General features: G+C 36.1%; 1 protein-coding gene across 10 annotated transcripts in view; it reads left to right on the top strand.

Annotated features, from left to right (window-relative positions):
• The window catches only part of PCMTD1 (protein-L-isoaspartate (D-aspartate) O-methyltransferase domain containing 1), a 45,438-nt gene extending 26,480 nt beyond the window's left edge, over positions 1–18,958 (top strand). For 6 of the 10 annotated variants that reach the window (XM_074577014.1, XM_074577010.1, XM_074577019.1 and 3 more), the window contains 4 exons: positions 100–202; positions 11,881–12,052; positions 13,654–13,777; positions 16,293–18,958. In XM_074577014.1, coding sequence (XP_074433115.1) covers positions 100–202; positions 11,881–12,052; positions 13,654–13,777; positions 16,293–16,663 — 770 coding nt within the window. In that variant the 3' untranslated portion in view covers positions 16,664–18,958. Of the gene's footprint in view, positions 1–99; positions 203–2,548; positions 2,677–3,894; positions 4,064–11,880; positions 12,053–13,653; positions 13,778–16,292 lie in introns of all 10 variants that reach the window. The other 4 variants (XM_074577018.1, XM_074577016.1, XM_074577017.1 and 1 more) reach the window with 3 other exon arrangements.
• The last annotated feature ends 2,159 nt before the right edge of the window (positions 18,959–21,117 follow it).

Here is a 21,117-nt window from a genome sequence, read left to right as displayed (position 1 = left end):
GTGCTTTCACAGATGAAAGGTATAATGCTGTTCTATGCAGTTGTGCTGTGCTTAAAGGGAAAAAAGAAAACAAACCCAAAATGCTGTTTTTATTTACAGGACCTTTTGGGATAAATCATGGAATAGAGCTTCATTCAGATGTGGTAGAATATGCCAAGGAAAAATTGGAGAGCTTCATAAAATACAGTGATAGCTTTGATAAGTAAGTATCTAATTTGTCTAGTTCACTTTGGAGCAACATTTTCATTTTTTAAACTGAGTGCATCATTGGCTCTGAATTTAGAGAGGGGAGAAGAGTGGCATCACACAACCAAAATGTAAAACTTCCAGTTTGTGACACTAGTTCATGAGGTAAGTTAAGGCTTAAGAAAGCATGCTTTAAAAGTGTGGGAGTATTTCTGCTGTGTAATCCTTAAAAAAAAAAAAAAAATTGATTTTTTCCTGTGTTTTGGCAGTGTGTATACATACACACACACAAGTATGTATGTGCACATACGTGCATACATATGTACTTAAGAGAATGGTGTGGTATGCAGGTGTCTTTGTCTGCATGTATAGAGTAATTTGTACCCATTAAGTGAGTTTGTATTATATAAATGGACATCATCTTTCTTTACAGTATTAACTTTTTTGTAATCTACACTGTTGATCCATACATGAGCAAACTTATCTGATAATCTTCATGTTTAGTACCTGAAGAGGTGGATTTAAGAATATTCTTTTGTGCTCATACGCTACTCACTTTTACTGGTATGCTTCTGGGTTACAGGGCTCTAAGCCTTATTGATTCTATGTACTCAAAAATTTTTTATTATTAGTTTTAAGTTGGCCCATAAGAATCTGGATCTTTGGTGCCTCTGTGAAAGGGTAGACAAGGTTCTAGCTAGGGCTGTTCTCTGTAAAGATTTGTTTCCTTGCAGGCAATAAGTTCTCCAGCAGTGATTATAATGTATCTTCTGGAAATGCAGAAAAACTTTTGAATTGTAGGAGTAGCCTAAGAATTGCACATCCCATGCTCCTTGTCTTCCGCAGTGGGTAGAAGAGAAAATGTCTTTCTGTCCCTTTACCATTGTTGCAGTGTGCACTATGAACTGCCATGTTCTTGGTTATCTTGGCTGGAGCTCAATCCGCTTTTCTCCATACCCCAAACTTTGGGAGCTCTGGCCTGACCACAGGCCTTCCTCCTCATGCTCCTAAGTAATGGAAGGCTCTTAATTAGAGTAGTTAGTTTAGTTTAAAGTATCATCCTAGTGCTACCTGTATCTGAATTCAGTTCTGTACTTTCGGTGTTGGCTAGATGATTTTAGTACTAGGTTCCCCCATTAGAATAAATTATGGAAGAGAAAATGCATGTTTATTGCAACTGTCTTAATTTTAATACAGGCACTTAGGTTAGCTGATGTTAACATGTACAGAAGCCAGAATAAATAAAAATGGATTCAGTCTAGAACTCTGTGATGCACTTTATATAATCTGTTGTAAAAAAAAAAGTGTGTGAAATGTGCTCACTCATGATCGTTACTAATATTGCATTAGTGGTTCTATTAAGTTAGATGTACCTGTGAGCTAATCAATTCCTTTGCATACCTGTGTTCCTGCATTCCTGTAGGTGTGGGTACTCAGACATACAAAAAGCTTGTTTTGACTGAAATGTCTTTCCAGTCTGGTCATATGTTTATGTACTGAAATTAAGAGAAATTGAGTGAAGAGATAGCAAGGAAATGTTATCATTAAAACAAAATCTGATTGGGATATTTTTGTAAATGAATATCAGAACACTGGGGTTTATACTTTAAAACATGCAAGAACTAGAAGAAAAACCCATAATTGCTAAACTTGGCATAGGTGAATGTCAGTGTTCTATGTATACAGTGTTCTGTGTGTTTGAAGGAAGTGATTGTAGATAGGAAATGATTTAAATATTCTTAAAAACATGTATTTTCCCCCTAATTCAGCGAATATCAGCTTGGGGACAGTGTTATAAATGCTGTGTGCTATTTACAATGATAGTTGAATTGATCTTTAGTTATACAGTGTTATCCTAATGAGGGGAGAAAGTCAGCAGGTTGGTGACTATCATCTAAGCTTTATCACTATCATTTGTGTGTTATTATTTTGGTGTATGCTGTTCAATAATCCACCTCTTCCTCACAACAGTAAAATACTAAGCAATGGCTACAGAAACAGCCTCCTCACCAACCTAACAAAAACTATATTTCTCTGAAAGGGCTTTTTGATATAAATCTACTTGGTAATAGCTGCACTACAACTGATGTGATACTGATTGGCTGTTTGGATTTTGTGTTTCATGGGGGGGATTTGTAACTTGTCTGCTTAGTTGATTCTGGCTAACTACTTTCTTTGTAAATACTCTATATTTTAATGTAGTTAATGAAGATACTGTGTGGATTTTTCTGTGATGGGCTCCTTCTATATTCTTTTTTTTTTTTTAATACAAGTGAATTTATACAGCATGTCTTGAATTTTAATCTGCCTCTTAAAGTAATGTGCTCTGGGTCAGTAAGTCTGGTTTTGATTCTTGTTTCAGTAACATTTTCCTGCATCTTCATTTATAAGTGAAAGATATTTACCCAAAATTGTGCGGACTGTGGCATCCGAACTTAACTACTGATTTGGTCAGCTTAGTATTTGGACGAAAGACCAACCAAGAAAAAGGTGTGCGGTGTCTGTCTACTGTTGAACACTGGTGTATACCTAGCAGGCGTCCTTACTGTCTGAAAATAGATTTTATGTGGCAGACTGGTACGAATGAAGTTAATTGTCAGAGTGGGTGTTTGTGTGTGTCACAGGGAAAAATACCTTACACTTGCCAGCAGCCTCTAACGAGGCATGTGGGGGACAGAAGGAACACAGAGACCATGATCTGTCTTCCTGGCTGTAATGGAGTTAGGCGGATGGGCAATTCTGTAAAACTTTGCATTGCCGCTTCCCTGCGTTCTTTCTTTAGTGTATAATGTTCTTCAGACTGGACTGAATATTTTAAGCAGTCTCCTTTTGAAACAAAAAACAGGGGTTTAACCTTAAGGGAAGGTACTTGGAGAGCTTCAACCTAGATCCTAAATAAGTACTTTGTAATTTTGTGGTGATCCTTTGCTTGGAGCAATAAGCCATTGGCTTTGCATCTGACTTTTGCATGGAGCTGGGTCATTATGATTTAGGTGGGATTTTTGCCTGATAAAGCAAGGTGGAATATTGCTTTGCCATTTTTATGGGGGAATAATCCAGTGTTGTTTGGTGTAGTACAACTTCTTTTCTTGACTACTGATAAGAATGTTGTTGAAATGTAATTAAAATCTTTTCTATGATTTGGGTAGCTGCTTGACCAAAGACTGAAAGTGATGTAAAAACAGCATGTCTGGGATTTGAGACACATTCTCTGCCTAAAGGGGAGGGTTGTTTACCTCCGGTAGCTGGGCTTCTCTCAGTTTTGGCCTCTTGAACTCTTCATCAGAGGAAAAGCATTTCAGAAAGACGAATAATTCAGTAATTGCTTGTATCTGTATCCATATCCCACCAATCTATAAAAATATTTTTCTTCTAAATGGAGGTGGAGTTGTTCATTCTGAGAGGTAAACTGCTGCCTTGATTTTACTTGACAACCTGTTTGCCATAGAAGCAAAGGAGAAGTGCCACCTGAAGGCATCTGGAAGTGTTGTCATGGATGAGGCGCATAGATTCTAGGCATAGACTAAAGGAAGTTCTCTGTCTGAGTCTGAAATATGCATAAGGCTCTCTTCTGTTCAGGGAGTGCATGCCAATTAAGGGGAAAAAAACATTCCGTAAGAAGGCTCTATCTAACACACATATGTGCAAGTACCAGGCCCCGCTTCACCTGTTTATTGAAGGGGAATGTGTTGTCTTTTCTGCTCCCAGTCAACTTCTAGACCTAGAATATCCAGCTCGGAGAGAGAGCCACAGGGCAAGGCTAGGTTGCCCATCTTCTAGCACCCTATCAAAAACCAAACCTGGGTAAGCTGGTGAAGTCCCTGCTGTGAAAGAAAATCACCAACCCTTCTCAGGATCAAAAGAAACCACTTCAATGGTAAGTGACAAGAACCCTAGTACTACTTCTGGGATAACTGTTGTGGGTGAAACTTCTTCCTGAAGTCCTGTAGTAGGTTGTGTTGGCATTGAAAAATAGTAAGCTTAGTCTTCCACCAGAATACTTATTTTTCTTCATCGAAACTCAGGGCTCCTGCTAGGACTCTGAAGGCTCACTTTCTTTTCATTAAAGCAGACTTGAAACAGGAGGTTCCTTGTATACACACAAAGGAGATAAAACTCCTGCCTGCCTGTGTAGCCAGTTAATGATTGCAGTAAAAATCTAAGCAGAAAAAGCAAACTGTCTCCAAAACTCAATGGTGCCTTGCTGAGTATAAATCTTACTGATAACTTAGTCTTAGTTTCAAACAGTGTAAACAATGGGGTTTAGTGGTGAATGAATTCTTGCTGAGGGTTAGTCTAACCAGAACAATACAGGGATGACTAGAATTCTAGTGGGGTTCTTCGATGCCAGAGGTAATGTTAAACAAAAAGGAAAGGAAAATAGGTTTCTGGAATATCCCTTTTTCATTTAGAGATATTAAAGAGAAGTACTGTTTCTAATCCTACAGCTCATAAACCAGAAGGTTCCAAAAATGACAGCTGAATCTACTCTTACCTAGGACAGAACTAAACCAACATTTTTAAAGTATTTGATACTTAACAAATATGTGTTCTTGCCCTCTCAGAACTGCACGTAAAAGAACTTTGAGGAATAAATAAAAAAATCCCATGGTGGAAGCTGCCTTTCTTTGAAAATCTCTCATTGCTACAAGTTTTGATAGTCTTTAGAATGTGTATTATGTTAAAGCTAGTGATGACAATGCTTAGTGCATGGTTCCTGTAAAATCTGTTGCTTCACAAAACCCCATAGTAAAAAGTGACAACTTCAACTTATAAAACCATTTTTCTGCTTCAGTAAGAAAAGAAAACAAATACTCTTCTGTTTCTGTAAACAGATAGGCTGTTTTCCAGACTTCTATCCATGGATGTATTAGGGCCCAGACAATAAACTGAAAAGACAGAATTTTTTTTCTTGGTGTCCTATTTCTGTCCCCCTTTCTTAAAATTCACTGTGGAATTGATAAAAAGTATTCCTTCAATATAATACTTCACATTACCACCAAAGTCTAGATACAGTACATAATGAAGCTTAAACTTTGTAAACCACTTTTGAAGGGAGAATGAAATTAGTCGTAAGTATTTTTAAGAACCAGTGTTTGAATTTTTCTTCAAAACTAGTTAATGTGTTTTGGTCCAGTGAAACTGATGAGGACATCAAAAATTATAAAAAAGATAGCTGAGGTTATATAATAGAAGAACCAAGACAATTTTATTAAAAAAAGGAGATGACAAATACAAGTGAAATACAGGTTTCTCACTTACTGTCCCTACAGCACTACCTGGAAGCTGAAAAAACGTTCAGGATAACATTACTGAATAGAAGTTTTACCAGCATCACTTTTGGCTGGTACTCTAATGCTGATTAAAATTACTATTATTGTAATTGGATGCAAGGGACTTAAAAGTTGTCATTATAGATTCTGGTTTCAAAAATTTAATACTCTTATCTTTCTGCTTATTCTAATGTTTGTAGTGTACATGCAGAAGGTCTCACAAATAACAATAATAGGTAAAATGTGTGTAACTTCTCAACAAAACATGCTAGCAATCCATGAATATGCATTTATACATGAACCAAAGACTAGTGCAAAGAGCTTGAAAAAATACTTACACAAGATGGAATGAACAATGGAGGGGGGAACCCCAAAACTGCAAAAAAGGCGTAAAGAACTTGCCATCTTGCCCTGCTATTGTCCCACTTAATAGGAAAAGAATTAACACCCTTTAAAAATTGTTTTCCCATATTAATTGATGCAGGTTTAAGTTTCTTAGCTAGTGATTTAATCTTAAATAGACATCTGCATATATCATGGGAAGTATTTATTGAGAAACAACTGGGAAAACCTTTTCCTGTAATATATAAGAAGTAACTTTAAATCTGATTGATACAAGTTCTAAAGCACTTTTGCAGTCGAGTAAAATGAGGAAGGATAATGAGGCATAGAAATCAGAAAGTATTTAATTATTCTGCTGCATGTTCTGGTGGCATGTGGACCTTCATCTGTGGTTTTCAAAGAAGATAAGTTTTATGTCAGTATAAAACCTGAAAAACTTACTTAAATGATCTGAAAGCTTTGTCAGGATTTCTTCCAGTGAATGCATTAGTGTTTAAACAGGTTCTAGGTGTACTTGGAGTAAGGTTACTGATTTATTAAATGCTTACGTTTGACATAAGGAAGCCCTTAGAGTATTGTCTTTTTAATGCAACTGGACAAAGGAGACAGAACTTCCTAGATTAAATTATGTGTAGTTTTTCAGTCTGTGTCTTAAAATAACTCTTCATGGAAAAAAAAAAACCAAACAAACATATTCCAAAACAGAAGAGTAAATCCTGTGGTTAAGTGTGAACTTTGCCTTGCAGTGCTTTTGAATTCTTTGTTCTGATGTAATGTCATTGTAGTACAAATGGCAAGTGTTAACTTGTCAGCTATTTCTTAATATATTTATTAAAGTTGAAGAGTAGGCCTTTGTGCCCTAAATTTAAATAAATTTCCTGTTAGAGGGGAATTACTTGAAGCAGCGTGAGGGTATCGAATGACATTTCAGACTTTTTGGAGGGTTTGAGTTGACTGACTAAAGGGAAGTGAGTGTGGATGGGAGAAACAGTATGCTAAATTCATACTGAAATGAGTTTTCTTTCTGTAAGGGCTGTGAACAGCAAGCTGAGATATGAGCGTTGTTAGTACTGTTAGATGATGTCCCGGTGTGAATGTAGTAGTTGAGGTGTAAAATGTAGCTGCAGTGATGGTGGTTTTAAGAACTAATTAATTTTTCTCTTAGGAAAAAACAGGTGTAAGTAGTTCAAGTGGTTCTTCAGTATTGCTTTTTGTAAGCATCTTGTAACATGTTTTACTGTTTCCTTCAAACACAAGCCTGTGGACGTTGAAAGTTGTTTTTCCTCAAATAACTTGATTTTTTTTTTTAATCCTCAACTTCATGGAACTCTTTCCTTTTTAAAGAATCGTGTATGTATACCCCTTAAAAAAAAAAAGATAATTCATACCTACTTGCATCTAGTTTCATCTTCAAGAAACACCAGGATTACAACCTTTGTGAATGCAGGATGTTTAGATAGAAGAGCTTAGCCCAAGAAGCATCCTATACATCTTCAGAGTTGGAAATAATTAAAGGGTAGGTTATGTGGGTGGGTGTTCTGGTAAGACCAACCAATGAATCCCCTTGTAACAAAAAAATGCACAACCTTGAGCTGTTTAGGGTAGGTTATTGTACTATGCCCTCTTATTTTTTATTAATATCTTGCTATCACACAAATACTAGATTGGTGGATATGGATACAAGAGCAACAAACTTTAATCATAGTTCTTTGCTATTAATATTTTTTAAATGGATATTCATTTTATTACAATATTAATACTTCATTGTGTTGATACCTGTAGGGAATCTTACTTGAAAGAACATGGGCAGTAACAATCTATTATTTGATAATTTTCTGAAGTTGCTGTAGCAATGACAAATGCACTTTAAATTCTAAAGAATATTTTTTTCATTTAGCTTGAAGAAAAGTACTCTGGCTATGTTGAGGATGGACTTGAAACACCCATCCTTGAGGGACAGATTACAAAAATGCAAAAGATGAAAGGGCAGAATGAGGTCAACAGATGTTTTACGTGCTCGAAACTGCTTGATTATCTTGGACCATTGCTAAATGTGGTCTGTGTGCTTGACTTTATCCTATGGCAAGTGCTCATTTAAACAAATTCGCTGTTGCTGTGTTACCTATAGTGGGAACTCTTAATTTCTGTTGCCTCTTTTGTAATTCTAGTGAAGAACCTAGTATAATTAAAACTTTTCCACATGTTCCAGCACTTTATTTTTGCCTTTTTTGGCATCGGATGTATTGAGAAATAACATAAGAGTCTTTTTCATGTTACCTATATAATTACCTGTAAGGCAACCCTGGCTGTTTGCTAGAGGTGAAAAAATGGTAAATAACACTTGGTGTTTCTTAGTTCCATTTCAAATCAGTAACTGAAAAAAAATTTAAGTGGAATATTGCCTGATCTTGATAGGTAGCTTATGTGATTGTCAATACTGCATATTAAAGCAATAAACCATTTATTTTCAGTCATGTCATTAATCTAATAAAAGATAGCTTAGTGTAGCACAGAAGGAAATTGAATATCTGATCTGCTTTCATATCGCAAAGGCAGTAGAATAAAATAAATTTGGATATAGTGACAATTAGGACTAAATTTAGTTTTGATTAGGTCAAGTTCCGTTGTGAAAATGTGGTTAATACTGCTTTCATACTGTAAGACTAACAAGCTTGTGATACTGTTGGCAGGTATTCTTAAAATCATTTATTTCCTGTATTTGCAGACCTTTGTATTTCAGTTCTATGTAATTTCCTGGTCAGATAATGGAGTCTCTTATACTTCAGTAAAACTGAACTTGAATTTACTTATTTTGAAAATTATTTGGGCAAGTTAGTAGCATGAATTCTCTAAATTAAGCTTTAGGCTCTCTTGGTCAGCACAAGTTACTGCATTATGTAAATACAAGAAAATGGTACATGCATTTATTGTATAACATACATATTATTCTGATAGAGAGGTGCATGTATCTTTTTGTGAAAATAGTCAGCTGAAGATTCAGGGGGCAGCGAAAGAGTCTTGTTGCATCACTGGTGAGGTTTACTTTACATGAGAGCATGGAGGAGCTAAAGTTGACTATTGCAGAGCTTAACTAGGTCTGAAAAGTCTGTAATTCTCTACTAAATGGGAACTCTGTATGCCTTTATTTCTGGTATTTTGTCACTTTTCTGTACTATAACACATGAAACAGTCGTTCTGTGGGCAACACTAATGAAGAGGGTTGGCTTTTGAACTCATAGCTTGCAATGACCGGACACTGTTTATAACCTTTTCCTCCCATTTCTTCTTTTTTTTTTTTTTAGCTTTCTGTGTAACAGGAAGCTACATATGGCAGTTCTTGAACTGCCTATGTTCAGGTGGGTAGCCAGCCCCAGCACATACCCATGCAGGCCAGATGGTTGTTAACCATTGCACAGTCAGGTGAGCTCAGTAGACGCCGTTGTTTTTCATCTGATAGGGACTAAAGAGATGTCTTTAGGAATTGCATATACCCTAGTCCATCCAGTGTCTTGGTTTCCTGTGGGAAGTTAGTCTTTCAGGAAGCTCCTGCTGTTGACAAATTGGGTTGAAACTAGCTGAAGTTACATAGTTCTGGTCATAAGCCTTGTGTCTCCACAAAACTGTGCTAATAATGTGAAGTACAATCCAGTCAATTTAAAGTGCCTATAGGCAGAGTTGGTCTCTAGTGCTTAGTCCACCTCACTCTTACAGGTGTAGTAGGAAGTTGCTTATATGTCTTCATTTGTGCTTTGTGCCCTTCTGGTTGCAAGCTGTGGAGCTAAGTGAGAAATTCTCTTGAGCTTTTACTACATTTGAATTTTCATCCACAGCTCATGTATAGAGTATTTTGTATTTGGGGAATGTTTTGTGGGTTTTTGTTTCATTTTGTATTTTTGCTTCCTCGGAGAGTTTGGTGTTCCTACTTGTTTCAAGAGGGTGTGACAAGTGGCTTCATGAGCTTTAGGGTGGTTTCTAGTAAAGAGCAGTTTAGAACTACCTGGTAATAAGCTTGCCAGCTTTTAGAGGAGCATTCTAAAAAGAACAAAAGTTTTGTGAAAGTTGTTAGGTTAGGCAGACAGGCTGTCTTCACTTTTTGAAAGCTAATCTTGAGACAAAGGGATTGTCTCAAGATGTAAAACTTTTTTTTAGAAAAGTACCATACTCTCTCTCTCTCCCCTCCACCCCCCTTGTACTTCTGAAGCCCACAAAGGTATTTCACTCAAACTTTGAAATTAAATTGATATGGTGCTGCTTGACTTAATTTCAGGTTGCCTACAGTTTAAAACTATAGCATGAAACTTCATGATTGACCTTCAATGAATGTAGAAAAATACGTGATAGTTCAAGTGCTTATGAAATGTGATCGCTGCTTCAGTAAAGTGATCAGTGCCTTGGGTTTCATTTTCTTACCAGCATTTAACCTTGCCTAATGTATTTCTAGATCTTTCTATGTTAATCTGAAATTATTTCAACTACATTTCCATCTGGGCTAGCTGCCCAGTTGTGTGCAACAAGGCGGTCACTGCCCCTCCCTCTAACTTTTTTCTTTTTAATCTGCCAGTGTTGTTTGTAGCTTTCAGTTTTTCCTCTGGACTTGGATGAGGAAAAAACTTTATGGACTGTTGGCCACATATAGCACGAGAGCTATGTAGTAGTTGGTAAAGGATTCTGGGGTCTGTCTGTGACTAGTCAAAGAAGGAAGCGTTGCATTATTTTCAAGATCAAGCATGCATCTTGGGGAGGGGGGGGGGGAATACTTCAAGCAAAAACTCCGTTTAACAGAACTCTGATTTGTTCATGGCAGTGCTGTAGATAAGAAAGTCAGCCAAGCCTTATAGGCAGCATCCCAAAGCAGTGAAAGCTGCCAAGCTTCACTGTAACTGAAGAAATGTTGAGTTGAATGTTGTCAGGTGTTGTACTGGGATTTGCTGCTGTGAGCCAAGTAAAAAAAAAAATTATTTTCCAAAGATAGTCAGCTGTAGAGTTCATACAGTGGCTACATGTATGTGACAAAGTTTTTAGAAAAATTCATTCCTTCTGGATGAAGTTTGAGATGTGTCGGATATTAATACTGGCTATTGAAGTTTATGAACTATTTCTTGCAGCAACAAGGTGCTAGATTTTACTTAATATTTTTTCAAAGAAAACCATAAATCCTTTCTATGAGCGACGGTAACCTCTTTTCTTAATTTTAAAGTGCTTGGGGAAAAGGTAAAGTTATTTGTTGAAAGAGTTTGTTTATTTTACAAAAAGGTAAGTTACTTCTATTATGGTGTTAACAGCTGAAGGAGAAAGATGCAGGGATTCGAAAAATGTCAGAAGATACCAGTGTAATGGAGAATATATGCAGCTTTGACAATAAAGCTCTATCCTGTATATCTTGCCTTTGGTATTTCATGCAGTGACAAGGAGGATTTACAGTCCTTGCAACTTTTGTTGCAACTTAGGTCAACTTAAAAGCAGTTGTATAACTTTCACTTGCTGATGAAAATTAGAATAGATGCTTCTGTGATAATTAATCTATCTCTTGCTCTGTTGTCAAAAAAAATGACAGATTCCTCCATTAAATTCCTTTTTTGGGGAAAAGTGGATTGGGCTCAAAGTGGAAAATGGGGAGGTAGAGGAAAATGAGTCCTTTAACAGCTTAATTTAAAAAAAAATGGAGGAGGGCTGTTAGGAAGTGAGCTATTTCAGTATTTATTTAACAGCCTGGCTATCGCACGTTGTTGATAAATGTACTAATTACTGTATGGCTTGTAAGGTTCCTTTAGACACATTTGTATGCACACACCTAGGAAGTCTGGTGATGCTTTGAGGCCTTTTCTGTTTTGCATAGTACATAATCATAACTGCTTAAGAAATTTTCTTTGGTGTTCCCTGATGTGGCAGAAAAAAAGCAGATTATTTTCAAAGTAGTATTGCTATAATACAGACATCTAAAGTATTTATCCTCAACTTTTTTCATTACATAAGTGGAGATATAAAAAATATTTTTCTGTCTTTATCTGGACTGGCTTTTCTTAAAAATCCTAATTTGAAATGTGTCCCTTCTTTGTTTTTTTTTTTTTCTTCCCATTAGATTTGAGTTCTGTGAACCTGCCTTTGTGGTTGGTAATTGTTTGGAAATAGCCTCAGACAGTCATCAATATGACCGGATTTACTGTGGAGCTGGAGTCCAGAAAGACCATGAAAACTACATGAAAATTTTACTGAAAGTTGGAGGCATTTTAGTAATGCCTATAGAAGATCAGGTGACTTAGTGACAATTTCCCCTTTTTGTCTTTTAGCATAAGAAATATATAATAGAAAGAATGCCTTTAAATGTGTATTTGACTAAGTTAATGTTCAACTAATGATGTCTTGATTCAGTGTGTTGCTGCAGTTAAACTGATACTAATCTTTTTAATGAAGTCTTGAACTTTTTTCCCTTAAACCTGTAGGAAAGCATCAATATCCTGGTTCCAACAAAGTCTGTGGCAAAACTGTGTCTTCAGTGAATCTAGAACTCCATTCATAGTATTCTCAGTGTATCATACCAGTCCCAAAACTGCTTTGAAATCTCCCTGCTACACAGACTTTTTCAGTCAGTACTTAAAAACCACCCCCTAAACAAGAGGATTTATTTCAGAGATATATGAAATAGCTGTGATTAGTGGGATATTGTAAGGGGAGGAAAAAACCTGAAGGAAAAGATATGAGTTATTTCCAGCAGTTTTCAGTGTTGCTTTTTCACGTTAGATTAAACTTTTTTCAGACAGGTTTATTTTAATAATACTTCACACTTTTATCAGTCCAATCCTTAGACCTCAAAAGGCTTTACAAAGGTTAAGTATTATTCTCCCTGTTTTACTAATAGGGAAATTGAGAAAGACAGATAATGTGATTTAAGTTGATGTCCTCCTAAATACAGGTAATTATGAAAATGCTTTTTGACAAACATGCTGTTTATTTTATCTTCCAGAAAGAATTATCACATTATGTATCTGCTTTCTCAAAATACCAAACTGATTAAAACAGCCTGCATGATTCAGTTCCATAAATATTTTTTCAGTATTCATTGGACTAAGATACTGTCAGTTGAAACTGATGGAATCCAACTTAAAAATAATCACAACTTGAAAGCGAAACTAAAACTCTGAATATTTCTATCTTACACGCAAATGGTTAGGGGACTAGAGCATGTAAAGTCTAAGAAGCAGATGAAAGATCTGGGTTAATCTCACCTGCAGAGAAACAGCTAAGGGAAGATTTAATTCCTGACTTGTCTTCCTAAAGGGGTGGAGAATTTACCTCGCAGACAGGAGTCCAATTCTTGTCACGGGTGCACAGCAAACTGAAAGAAGAATGTTACAAATGGCAGGAAGGGGGCGTTCTGCCTGCATACAGGGAGAAGAGTTTTCTATAATGAGTGGTTGAACACTGCATACAGCAGTTTGTGTAGGCAGGTTGGGGAATTTCAGTCCTAAGAGATCTTTTCTTTAACTTCATCAGAAAAGCTTCTGAGTTGCCCCCTTCAGCTTTGAAGTTGGTATTGTTTAAGCAGGAAGCAGGACTCCGGAGGTTGCTTCCAATCTAAAGTATTCTGTGATCTTTTGGAAAAAAATCAGAAAAAGCAAAACTTACTTTGGCAAAAGTAAGAGATGCAGCTTGAAAATTAAGGCCCAAAGCGCCTTATTCAGTATTCTAGTGACCAAGTAATATTTCAAGGAATATGAAAGTCCTTTCTGTTCATAAAACAGCCTTTATAAATTCATGTTCAAGCAAATCAAAACAGCAGTGTGTTTGAACGCAAGTCTGAAAAGTATTGAGTATGACAAAACTGTAACTACTTATTTATTTTGTTTTTATGCAGCTAACACAAATCTTGAGAACGGGACAGAACACCTGGGAAAGTAAAAATATCCTTGCTGTTTCGTTTGCTCCACTAGTGCAACCAAACAGAAATGACAACGGCAAACATGACACTGTGGGACTGCGTAAGTGGCATTTGTGCTCACTCCCTTTGGCTTCATGAGTTTGTATTGTGCCTGCTGGTGGTGATCTGGAAGTAGGGAGACTATGCTATACAGACATAATAGAACAGGAATATACACCTGTTGCACCTGTGTGGCGTATTGCAAGCAAGGATGAACTCTGTCTTTGGATAGACTGTAGGCTACGTGATAAAGGTCAAGCACCGCTAGCATTGGTAAAGCAAATATTCTACATTTCAACAAAGTTTTATATTTGAGCAGGATCATAAGATGTTTGCATAGCTTCATGCTTAACTTAGTGTGGGATGTAAACTTGCGTTAACCCACAGTATACTTACTATGTGTACTAAAAACTGATTATGAGCCTGCCACATCATTGATAAGTCACAATGATAGATTTTATTGAAGTCTGATTTCCGTTTTTATTTAATCATAATGAAGGAGAAAAGATGAAACCTCTTGGAGTCAGTAAAATTCTGCTGTATTTTTAGGTTTGGTTAGACTCAAATGTAATTTTTAAACGTCAAGCAAGCTTGAGATGATCACTAATCAAAACAAAAGTGAGTCATAGTTCTTGGTCAGTTTGGCTTAAATCCATGAATATCAGTAGAACTTTAAGGCTACTTCTGTTATTTGAATTCCTCCTTAGGTATTCTCCTGAGTAGTTCTGTATTCAAACAGCTTTTACATTACCTGTGTAGGAAAGCTTTCTGACTGTCTTAATGTAGGACTTCTAACTGTCCTTCCTACCTATTAAGCACTTTTTAAAAAAAAAAAAAAAAAAAAAAAAAAAAAAAAAAAAAAAAACAAATGGTCTGAAGTTTTCTAAAAGGTCAGTTTCTTTATGCTATCTCTGTGTGTGTCTGGGATTGCTGAACAGAAGTGCAAGAGCTTTAGGTCTTGACTTCTTTTAGGTAGTATGAATGGTTGACAGTTATCAATTACAGTTATGGTCTGGGATGTGACTGTGAGGACCTTACTTTGTCTTTAAAGCTTTTAGATGCTGTTGTCTTCAAACTCAATTAGGATATAATTAATCATAACTAGCACTAAAAATAACATGGTTGGTTTATATTATCTTACAGGATAAGAAAACTGATACCTTTCTGCTTTTAGACCTTTTTCAGGATGCAGTGTTTCGAAGTTTTGTTCCATTCTCTTTTGAAGGAAATACTACTTTTTTTTTTCTGATTTTATGAAGTCTCTCTTACGTAGTTCTGTATATGGGATGAGTGACTGCCTTGCATTACTTCAACTTCAATATCATATACTTTGTGCCTGCATTTAGTATGATTGGCATACAGTCTGCAATCATTGCTTGTTTAGCCCTATCTTAATAAATGTGCTTTGAATGATTAGGTAGGGTTTTGTTCTTGGATTTTGAGTTGGTCTTACATTAAACAAATGGGGCTTGGTGTTGGGTTGGTTGGTTTGGTTTTGGTTTTTTCTTTCCTTTTGGCATCAGCTGAAATCAGTATTGCCAGTCATAAACATCCTTTCTGTCTCAAATATGAGTAACTAACATGCAACTGTAGTCAGTGTAGGAAACAAAAGATTTTGTTTGAAATGCAGAGTGTTTTTAAGCTGAATGCAATATTCAAAGTGTATTTATCAAAATTATTTCTTCACATCTCCCTTACTGCAGTCCCCATTAACTTTATGCTACTTCATAAAGGAACAAAAATGACAAGCAAGAAAGTCGTACACCAACCAGAACTCTGCAGCCTGTTCATCTTTTGTTTTTGTTTTCCTTGGAATTAGTCAGCTGTGGCTCATCTAGTGCAGGCATCCACCAGCCCAGCAACACTTAGTCATCACCCACCTGTCCATCATTGAAAAATACATGGCTTTTGGCTTTTTGTTAGTTGCTTTTTTTTATCTTCAGGACCTCAGTAATTTTAATTCCTTTGCTGCTGCAAAGATGTGGGTGACTTTAACTTTTTGGTCAGCTGTGAAGATGACATGGCCCTCCTCGTCAGTTGGGTTCAGTAGGAAGTAGGGAAAAGCATATTAAGTAGAAGAGGGAGGCAGAAGAAAAACTTCCCTAAACAAATGTGATACGGAGGTAGATGTTTTCCCAGCAAAAGGATCTCGAAAGAGTGCCAGCAGTAGGTCCCAAGACTTGCCAGGTGCTAAAAGGTGACAGTATTTGTTGTACGCTTTCTTAAATTTATTTTAATAATCTGTTCATGCTTTCTGCTTCTCTTGCACATCTACTGGAAGACCTCTTGGACTGTGTATTTTCTTTAAAAGATTAACTGTATTCCAGAAGCCATTTTCAGCTGAAATAGGAGTCCTTTATATATGTGTGTGGAATAGGAGAAGTCTTTCACTAGTGAATATGCTACAGGGTTTGTCAGGGTGGCTCTATCTAGCCTTGTTTCATTTGCATATTGTATCATGTATGAAAATTTTAGTTGTTCTTGAACATTAGTCTAAGTACTGCCTTGCAGCTAATTTCTTTTGTTAGAGGGAAATTTCACTTAGTGAGTATAACTTACTGTCTCTTTCATTTTAGCTCCGTGTGCTGTTAGGAATCTGCAGGACCTTGCTCGAATATATATCAGACGCACCCTTAGAAACTTCATAAATGAGGAGATGAAAGCCAAGGGTATTGCTCAGAAGGCTCCTCCAAAACGAAAACGGAGGAGATGTCGTAGACGCAGGATTAACACCTATGTGTTTGTTGGTAATCAGCTCATTCCTCAGCCCCTAGATAGTGAAGAAGATGAAAGAATGGAAGATGATAACAAAGAGGAGGAGGATAAAGATCACAGTGAGGCCTTGAAGCCAGAAGAGCCTCCTCGAAATCTGTTGAGAGAGAAAATTATGAGTCTACCGTTACCTGAATCATTAAAAGCATACTTGACCTATTACAGAGAGAAATAACTTGTTTTAAGTAGAAATAATGCCTACTGATAGTTCCTTTATTCTTGAAAATGTAGCATTTATTAAGAAGTAGGTGGACAAATTATTATTAGTCTTTCATCAAGACTGAAGTACAGCGATAAATTGTAACTTGTCTCTATCTTGTCTTTGCAACAAGGAAGACTTGCATTCAACAGTAGAATCCCTTTTTAAAAATTTATTTTTCTTTAAATTTTGAAAATGCTGTTTTAACTCTGATAGATATATATATTCCATTATGCAGCACTAATCAATATTTTGCATGGTAAGTCTTTTTTGATCCCTAACAGATTTGTATTGATAAAAGGATGAGTGAAATTTTATATATGCTAAATAATTGTTAAACATGTGCATCTGACTTGATGAGCAATTTGTCTGTATTTATTATTATTAGGGGAACATTTTAAACATGCAGACACTTAACCTCTAATGTCAGAATCAGACCCTTTTAAAGTTTATTTTACTATGGCTTTGTTGCAATCATTATTACTCTGTTGGTATAGATGTATTCCAACAACTCAAGTGCAATAAATGTATACAGACACTGAATGAGCTGGCTTTAATGAAATACGAAAATACAAGTTCTGAAATGTCAGATGACCGTGCTTCTTCTGCATTTATATCTTTTGCCAAAAGATCTTGAGAAAAGTAACAGCTTCTCTCAGAGCCTTAATGAAACATCATATTGAATAAGAAGCAAAGCAATGCTTACTTCAGCTCTGCTTTTATTTAACTCCATTCTACGCTTTCAGTATTTCTAACTAAAGGCGCTTCCTCATTTGTGGGAAGTTTTAGAACAGTACACTTTGTTTATTTCTACAGCTCACAGCATTGAGTCAAAATGTTTGGTAATACAAGATTGTAATTTAGATATCAGTCATCTATATTTACTGCTTTTAAGTAGAGGTAGAATTTCAACAAAGTTTAGTTTGTATTGCTTATCGGGATAGCTATAATAGTAGAAGTTAGAATTTGTTCAGCAAATGCACTTTAGTAAGTGAATTTTATACTTAACATGCATCTCCAAGAAGGTAGACTTGTGCTAGCCTATATTTTGTTTCTCAGCATGGCTCTTAGCACAAAAATATTTATAAAATCATATGCATCTTTTGGAAACCTAAGAGTAGCAGTGCAACTGTGGGGACCCACAATAGTGCTGATTTAAATCCTTCTATGATTTTTCCTCTTCTAGTTGTGAAGTTAACTTGCAGTTCTTATTTTTAACGTTGTTTGATTTTTACCATCTTAATTTCTTCATTCTCAGTTGTAACATAACCATGAGGGAAAACACTGTGTATTAAGAACTTGGCATGATACACATTAAAAGCCACAATCATTGGAAACATCTGCCTGTTGGACCCAGTGAAACACATTCTTCTTGAAATATCTTGCATGATACATTTTGTATTGGTTAACATTTTTTGGTGTAATAACAAAATAATCGCATCTTTCTAAAACAGTAAATGTTCCTAGTCCGATTATTTATAACCAGCCAATATTCATGTGGTCTAACAGTCCAAAACTGACTTCAAAAATATATAAGCGTTTTGTTGCATCTGTGAAAAAGATAATACACAATCCCATAACGCTGACTCTTCATGGTGCATTTCATGCTGTAGTCCCGTTTTTTTAAGGTACATCATAGTAATGTTTAAGTGGAACTTCATGAAGGCCTGTTGTACCAGCATGTGGAGTTACTTTCCGCAATATATTTACAGTGTAAGTAAACAAAACTATCTGAAGTAAGTATTCTGACTTTATTTTAAAAGCAGGAAAAACTAGTAAGAAATAGTTTTCCAAAGTAATGATACTAATAAAGTAATTGTGATGCTTCAGCTATAAGAATTGAACATAATCTTGTTTGAGATGGATTATTTTAGATGGAGTTTAAATAATCTAAAGTTTGAGATGTTTTTTGTCTCATTTTCTTGGAATCTACATCCATAAGCTCAAGAGTATGAGATTACTAAATATTACTTAAATACTTTAAGGACTTCATACCAGATGCTTTTGAGAATAAATTTCTGCATTCTTTCACGCCTGTATACTTGGAAAAATGGACAGCGGATGACTTGTCATGATTCTTCAGTATGTAAGTTTTTTTTTGGAGTCACTGAAAGAATTTCTTCTGTGTTTTATATGTGGATTTATTTTACACTCTTGAATTTATATTTACATAAATAAAAAAGTAGAAATGCAAAATGAATTAAAACTTAATTTTCGCCATCTCAGTTGATGATGGGGACATTGCTGCAATAAAATGGTTTTTTGGTGGTTTCTGCTTGCTTCAATTTCTGTGTTTCTCTGCAAATATTTTCAGTTATTTGGAAATTCAGATACCAGTTTGTTCATAGGTAGGTCAGTAACTTTTTAATAAACGCTATTCTTGAATTTCAGAACTAGAGAAGTACACCTTCTTGCTAAATGTTGAATTTTTGCAAAGGTTGGAAGATGAGACTTTACTCATGACACGGGATAGCTGTTTTGGGCCCAGTGCTATTTTTGAAGTACTTGTGGAGAGTTAGTCTCTTCTGAAGAGCCCAGAAGCTATACTTGAGTTACATACTCAAGAACAGTTTCATGGTTTGGTTGGTTTTTTTCCTTCTAAATATTGAAACTGTCTTACCCTCAACAGAGCAACTATCTAGGTGAAAAATTAATAAGGAAAACTTTGAGGTAAGAATAGCAAGGGTGGTGAGCGACTAGTGAATCACATGTCCTGTTGAAACTCCCTTTTGGTGCAGCCTTATTTTGTTAGCAGTTAAAGGAAAAATACAAGGTGGGGTAGGCTAAGCTGACTAGCAGCAGTGTAACTGTGGTCACTGTAAGGAAGGATGTGATGAATTGGCACTTCCAAGACTGTTTATCTTCTTTGATCTGGAGGAGGACTCGACCAGTGCAATCTTTTTCAGAAGACCTGGAGTTTTTAATCCCGTGTTGTTGAGGAAAAAATTAACAGCTGCATCCCAAAAACTTGGGAAACAGTTTTCACTGAAAGGAACCTGAACACCTCTGTTTAGCTGAGCATTCTCTTGCTTGTTTAGGTTCTGGCAACTTAGTCTATTTTCTTTTTTTAAAATCCTGACATTTTTTCTCTAAACTGCTTTTTTTTAAATGCATCTTTACTTGTCAGTTTGAAAACAAATAGGGAATGTAATCAAATGCGCTATGTTCTGATTAAAGCTGGTTTAACTCATTAAACCTGTATCTCCTCAAGAGTGTCTCCTTCCTCACTCATATAATTGAGTAAAACTGAAGGCTTCTACCTCTGTGTGATTTACTGATCAGTTATAAAAGATAAAGGAGTTGTGTCCTGTGTTCTTCTTAAAGGTGTGTACAGAACTCCACCTTAATGAGCTGCTAATTAGTTTGACAATAAATGATTCAAGTATGAGGTCCTTTACATAAACTTGTTTTGAGAAGGTCATTGGGTGTAATGAATGGTAAGGCATTAAAGTTGATATTCTTTACTAAAATTAACTTCAGTAAAATCTAGATGTCTGGCTTGATAAATACCTGTCTCTGTCTTCTGTAGCTTCACAGTCACATGTCAAGTTGTTGAATTACTCTGTTCCAAGTCAAGCTGGCTTGTTTAGCCCCAGGCTTGCACCATGTTTATGGTTAGTATGGAACCAAGAATTTAATGCTGATTTATCAGTGCTTTTTAACATGATGGTAACATTTTCTTTCTAGAGTCTTACAATTATCATCCTTTGTGTTCTGTGGTGCTTAAAGAGGTTTTCCACGGGAGCTAATGGAACTTACAGTTCCCTGTTAAAGCTCTACTGCTGTGAGTTAGGAATCTGTAATACCTTGCCAGCATGTTTTGCAAAATACTTAGTGCTAGAGAGAAGCAAAGAAGGCACTGAATTGTGTTCTCTCTCTCTTCCTTCGTGCATTCACAAGCAGCCATGGTGATCATAGGCTGGAAGGAGAGGAACCAGAGAGCAAAAGTGTATCAGTACATGATAAATGCTGGGTTCCCCTCTGTGAGCCGTTTTGCTAGCCTCTTCCTCCTGACTGAAAAATTACTCATTAGGGTTTCTTGCTGCTCTATTGCTTGCTTGACTGCCCTTCTTCAAACATCTGTAGTATATGCAGATGATCTCCAGTACAGGTGGAGAAAAGTTCTTTGCAGGCAAATAGACCTATAGGGCTTTTTGTTGGTACACACTTTGGTAGTCTTTTCTCTCAGACATACTTTTGAGTTCTTGCACCAGTATATTCAGTTTGATCAGGTTTCTGTATGCTTTGATTTTGAAGCCTAGTGGCTTCTATTCATGTCACACTTCTGAAAATTTGGCTTCTTAAGGAAACTAACTAGTTCGGGACCTTACTTTAGATTCTTACTTCTGAAATTGTGTTGGTAAATTGCAGATACTGATTGCAAATCTATCTGACAACCTATGTGTCCAAGGTAGACTCTTTGTGGTCAT

The sequence above is a fragment of the Larus michahellis genome, chromosome 2 (genome assembly GCF_964199755.1).
Source record: "Larus michahellis chromosome 2, bLarMic1.1, whole genome shotgun sequence".
In the NCBI taxonomy this organism is placed as follows: domain Eukaryota; kingdom Metazoa; phylum Chordata; class Aves; order Charadriiformes; family Laridae; genus Larus; species Larus michahellis.
This window is presented reverse-complemented; position numbering and strand designations above follow the sequence as displayed.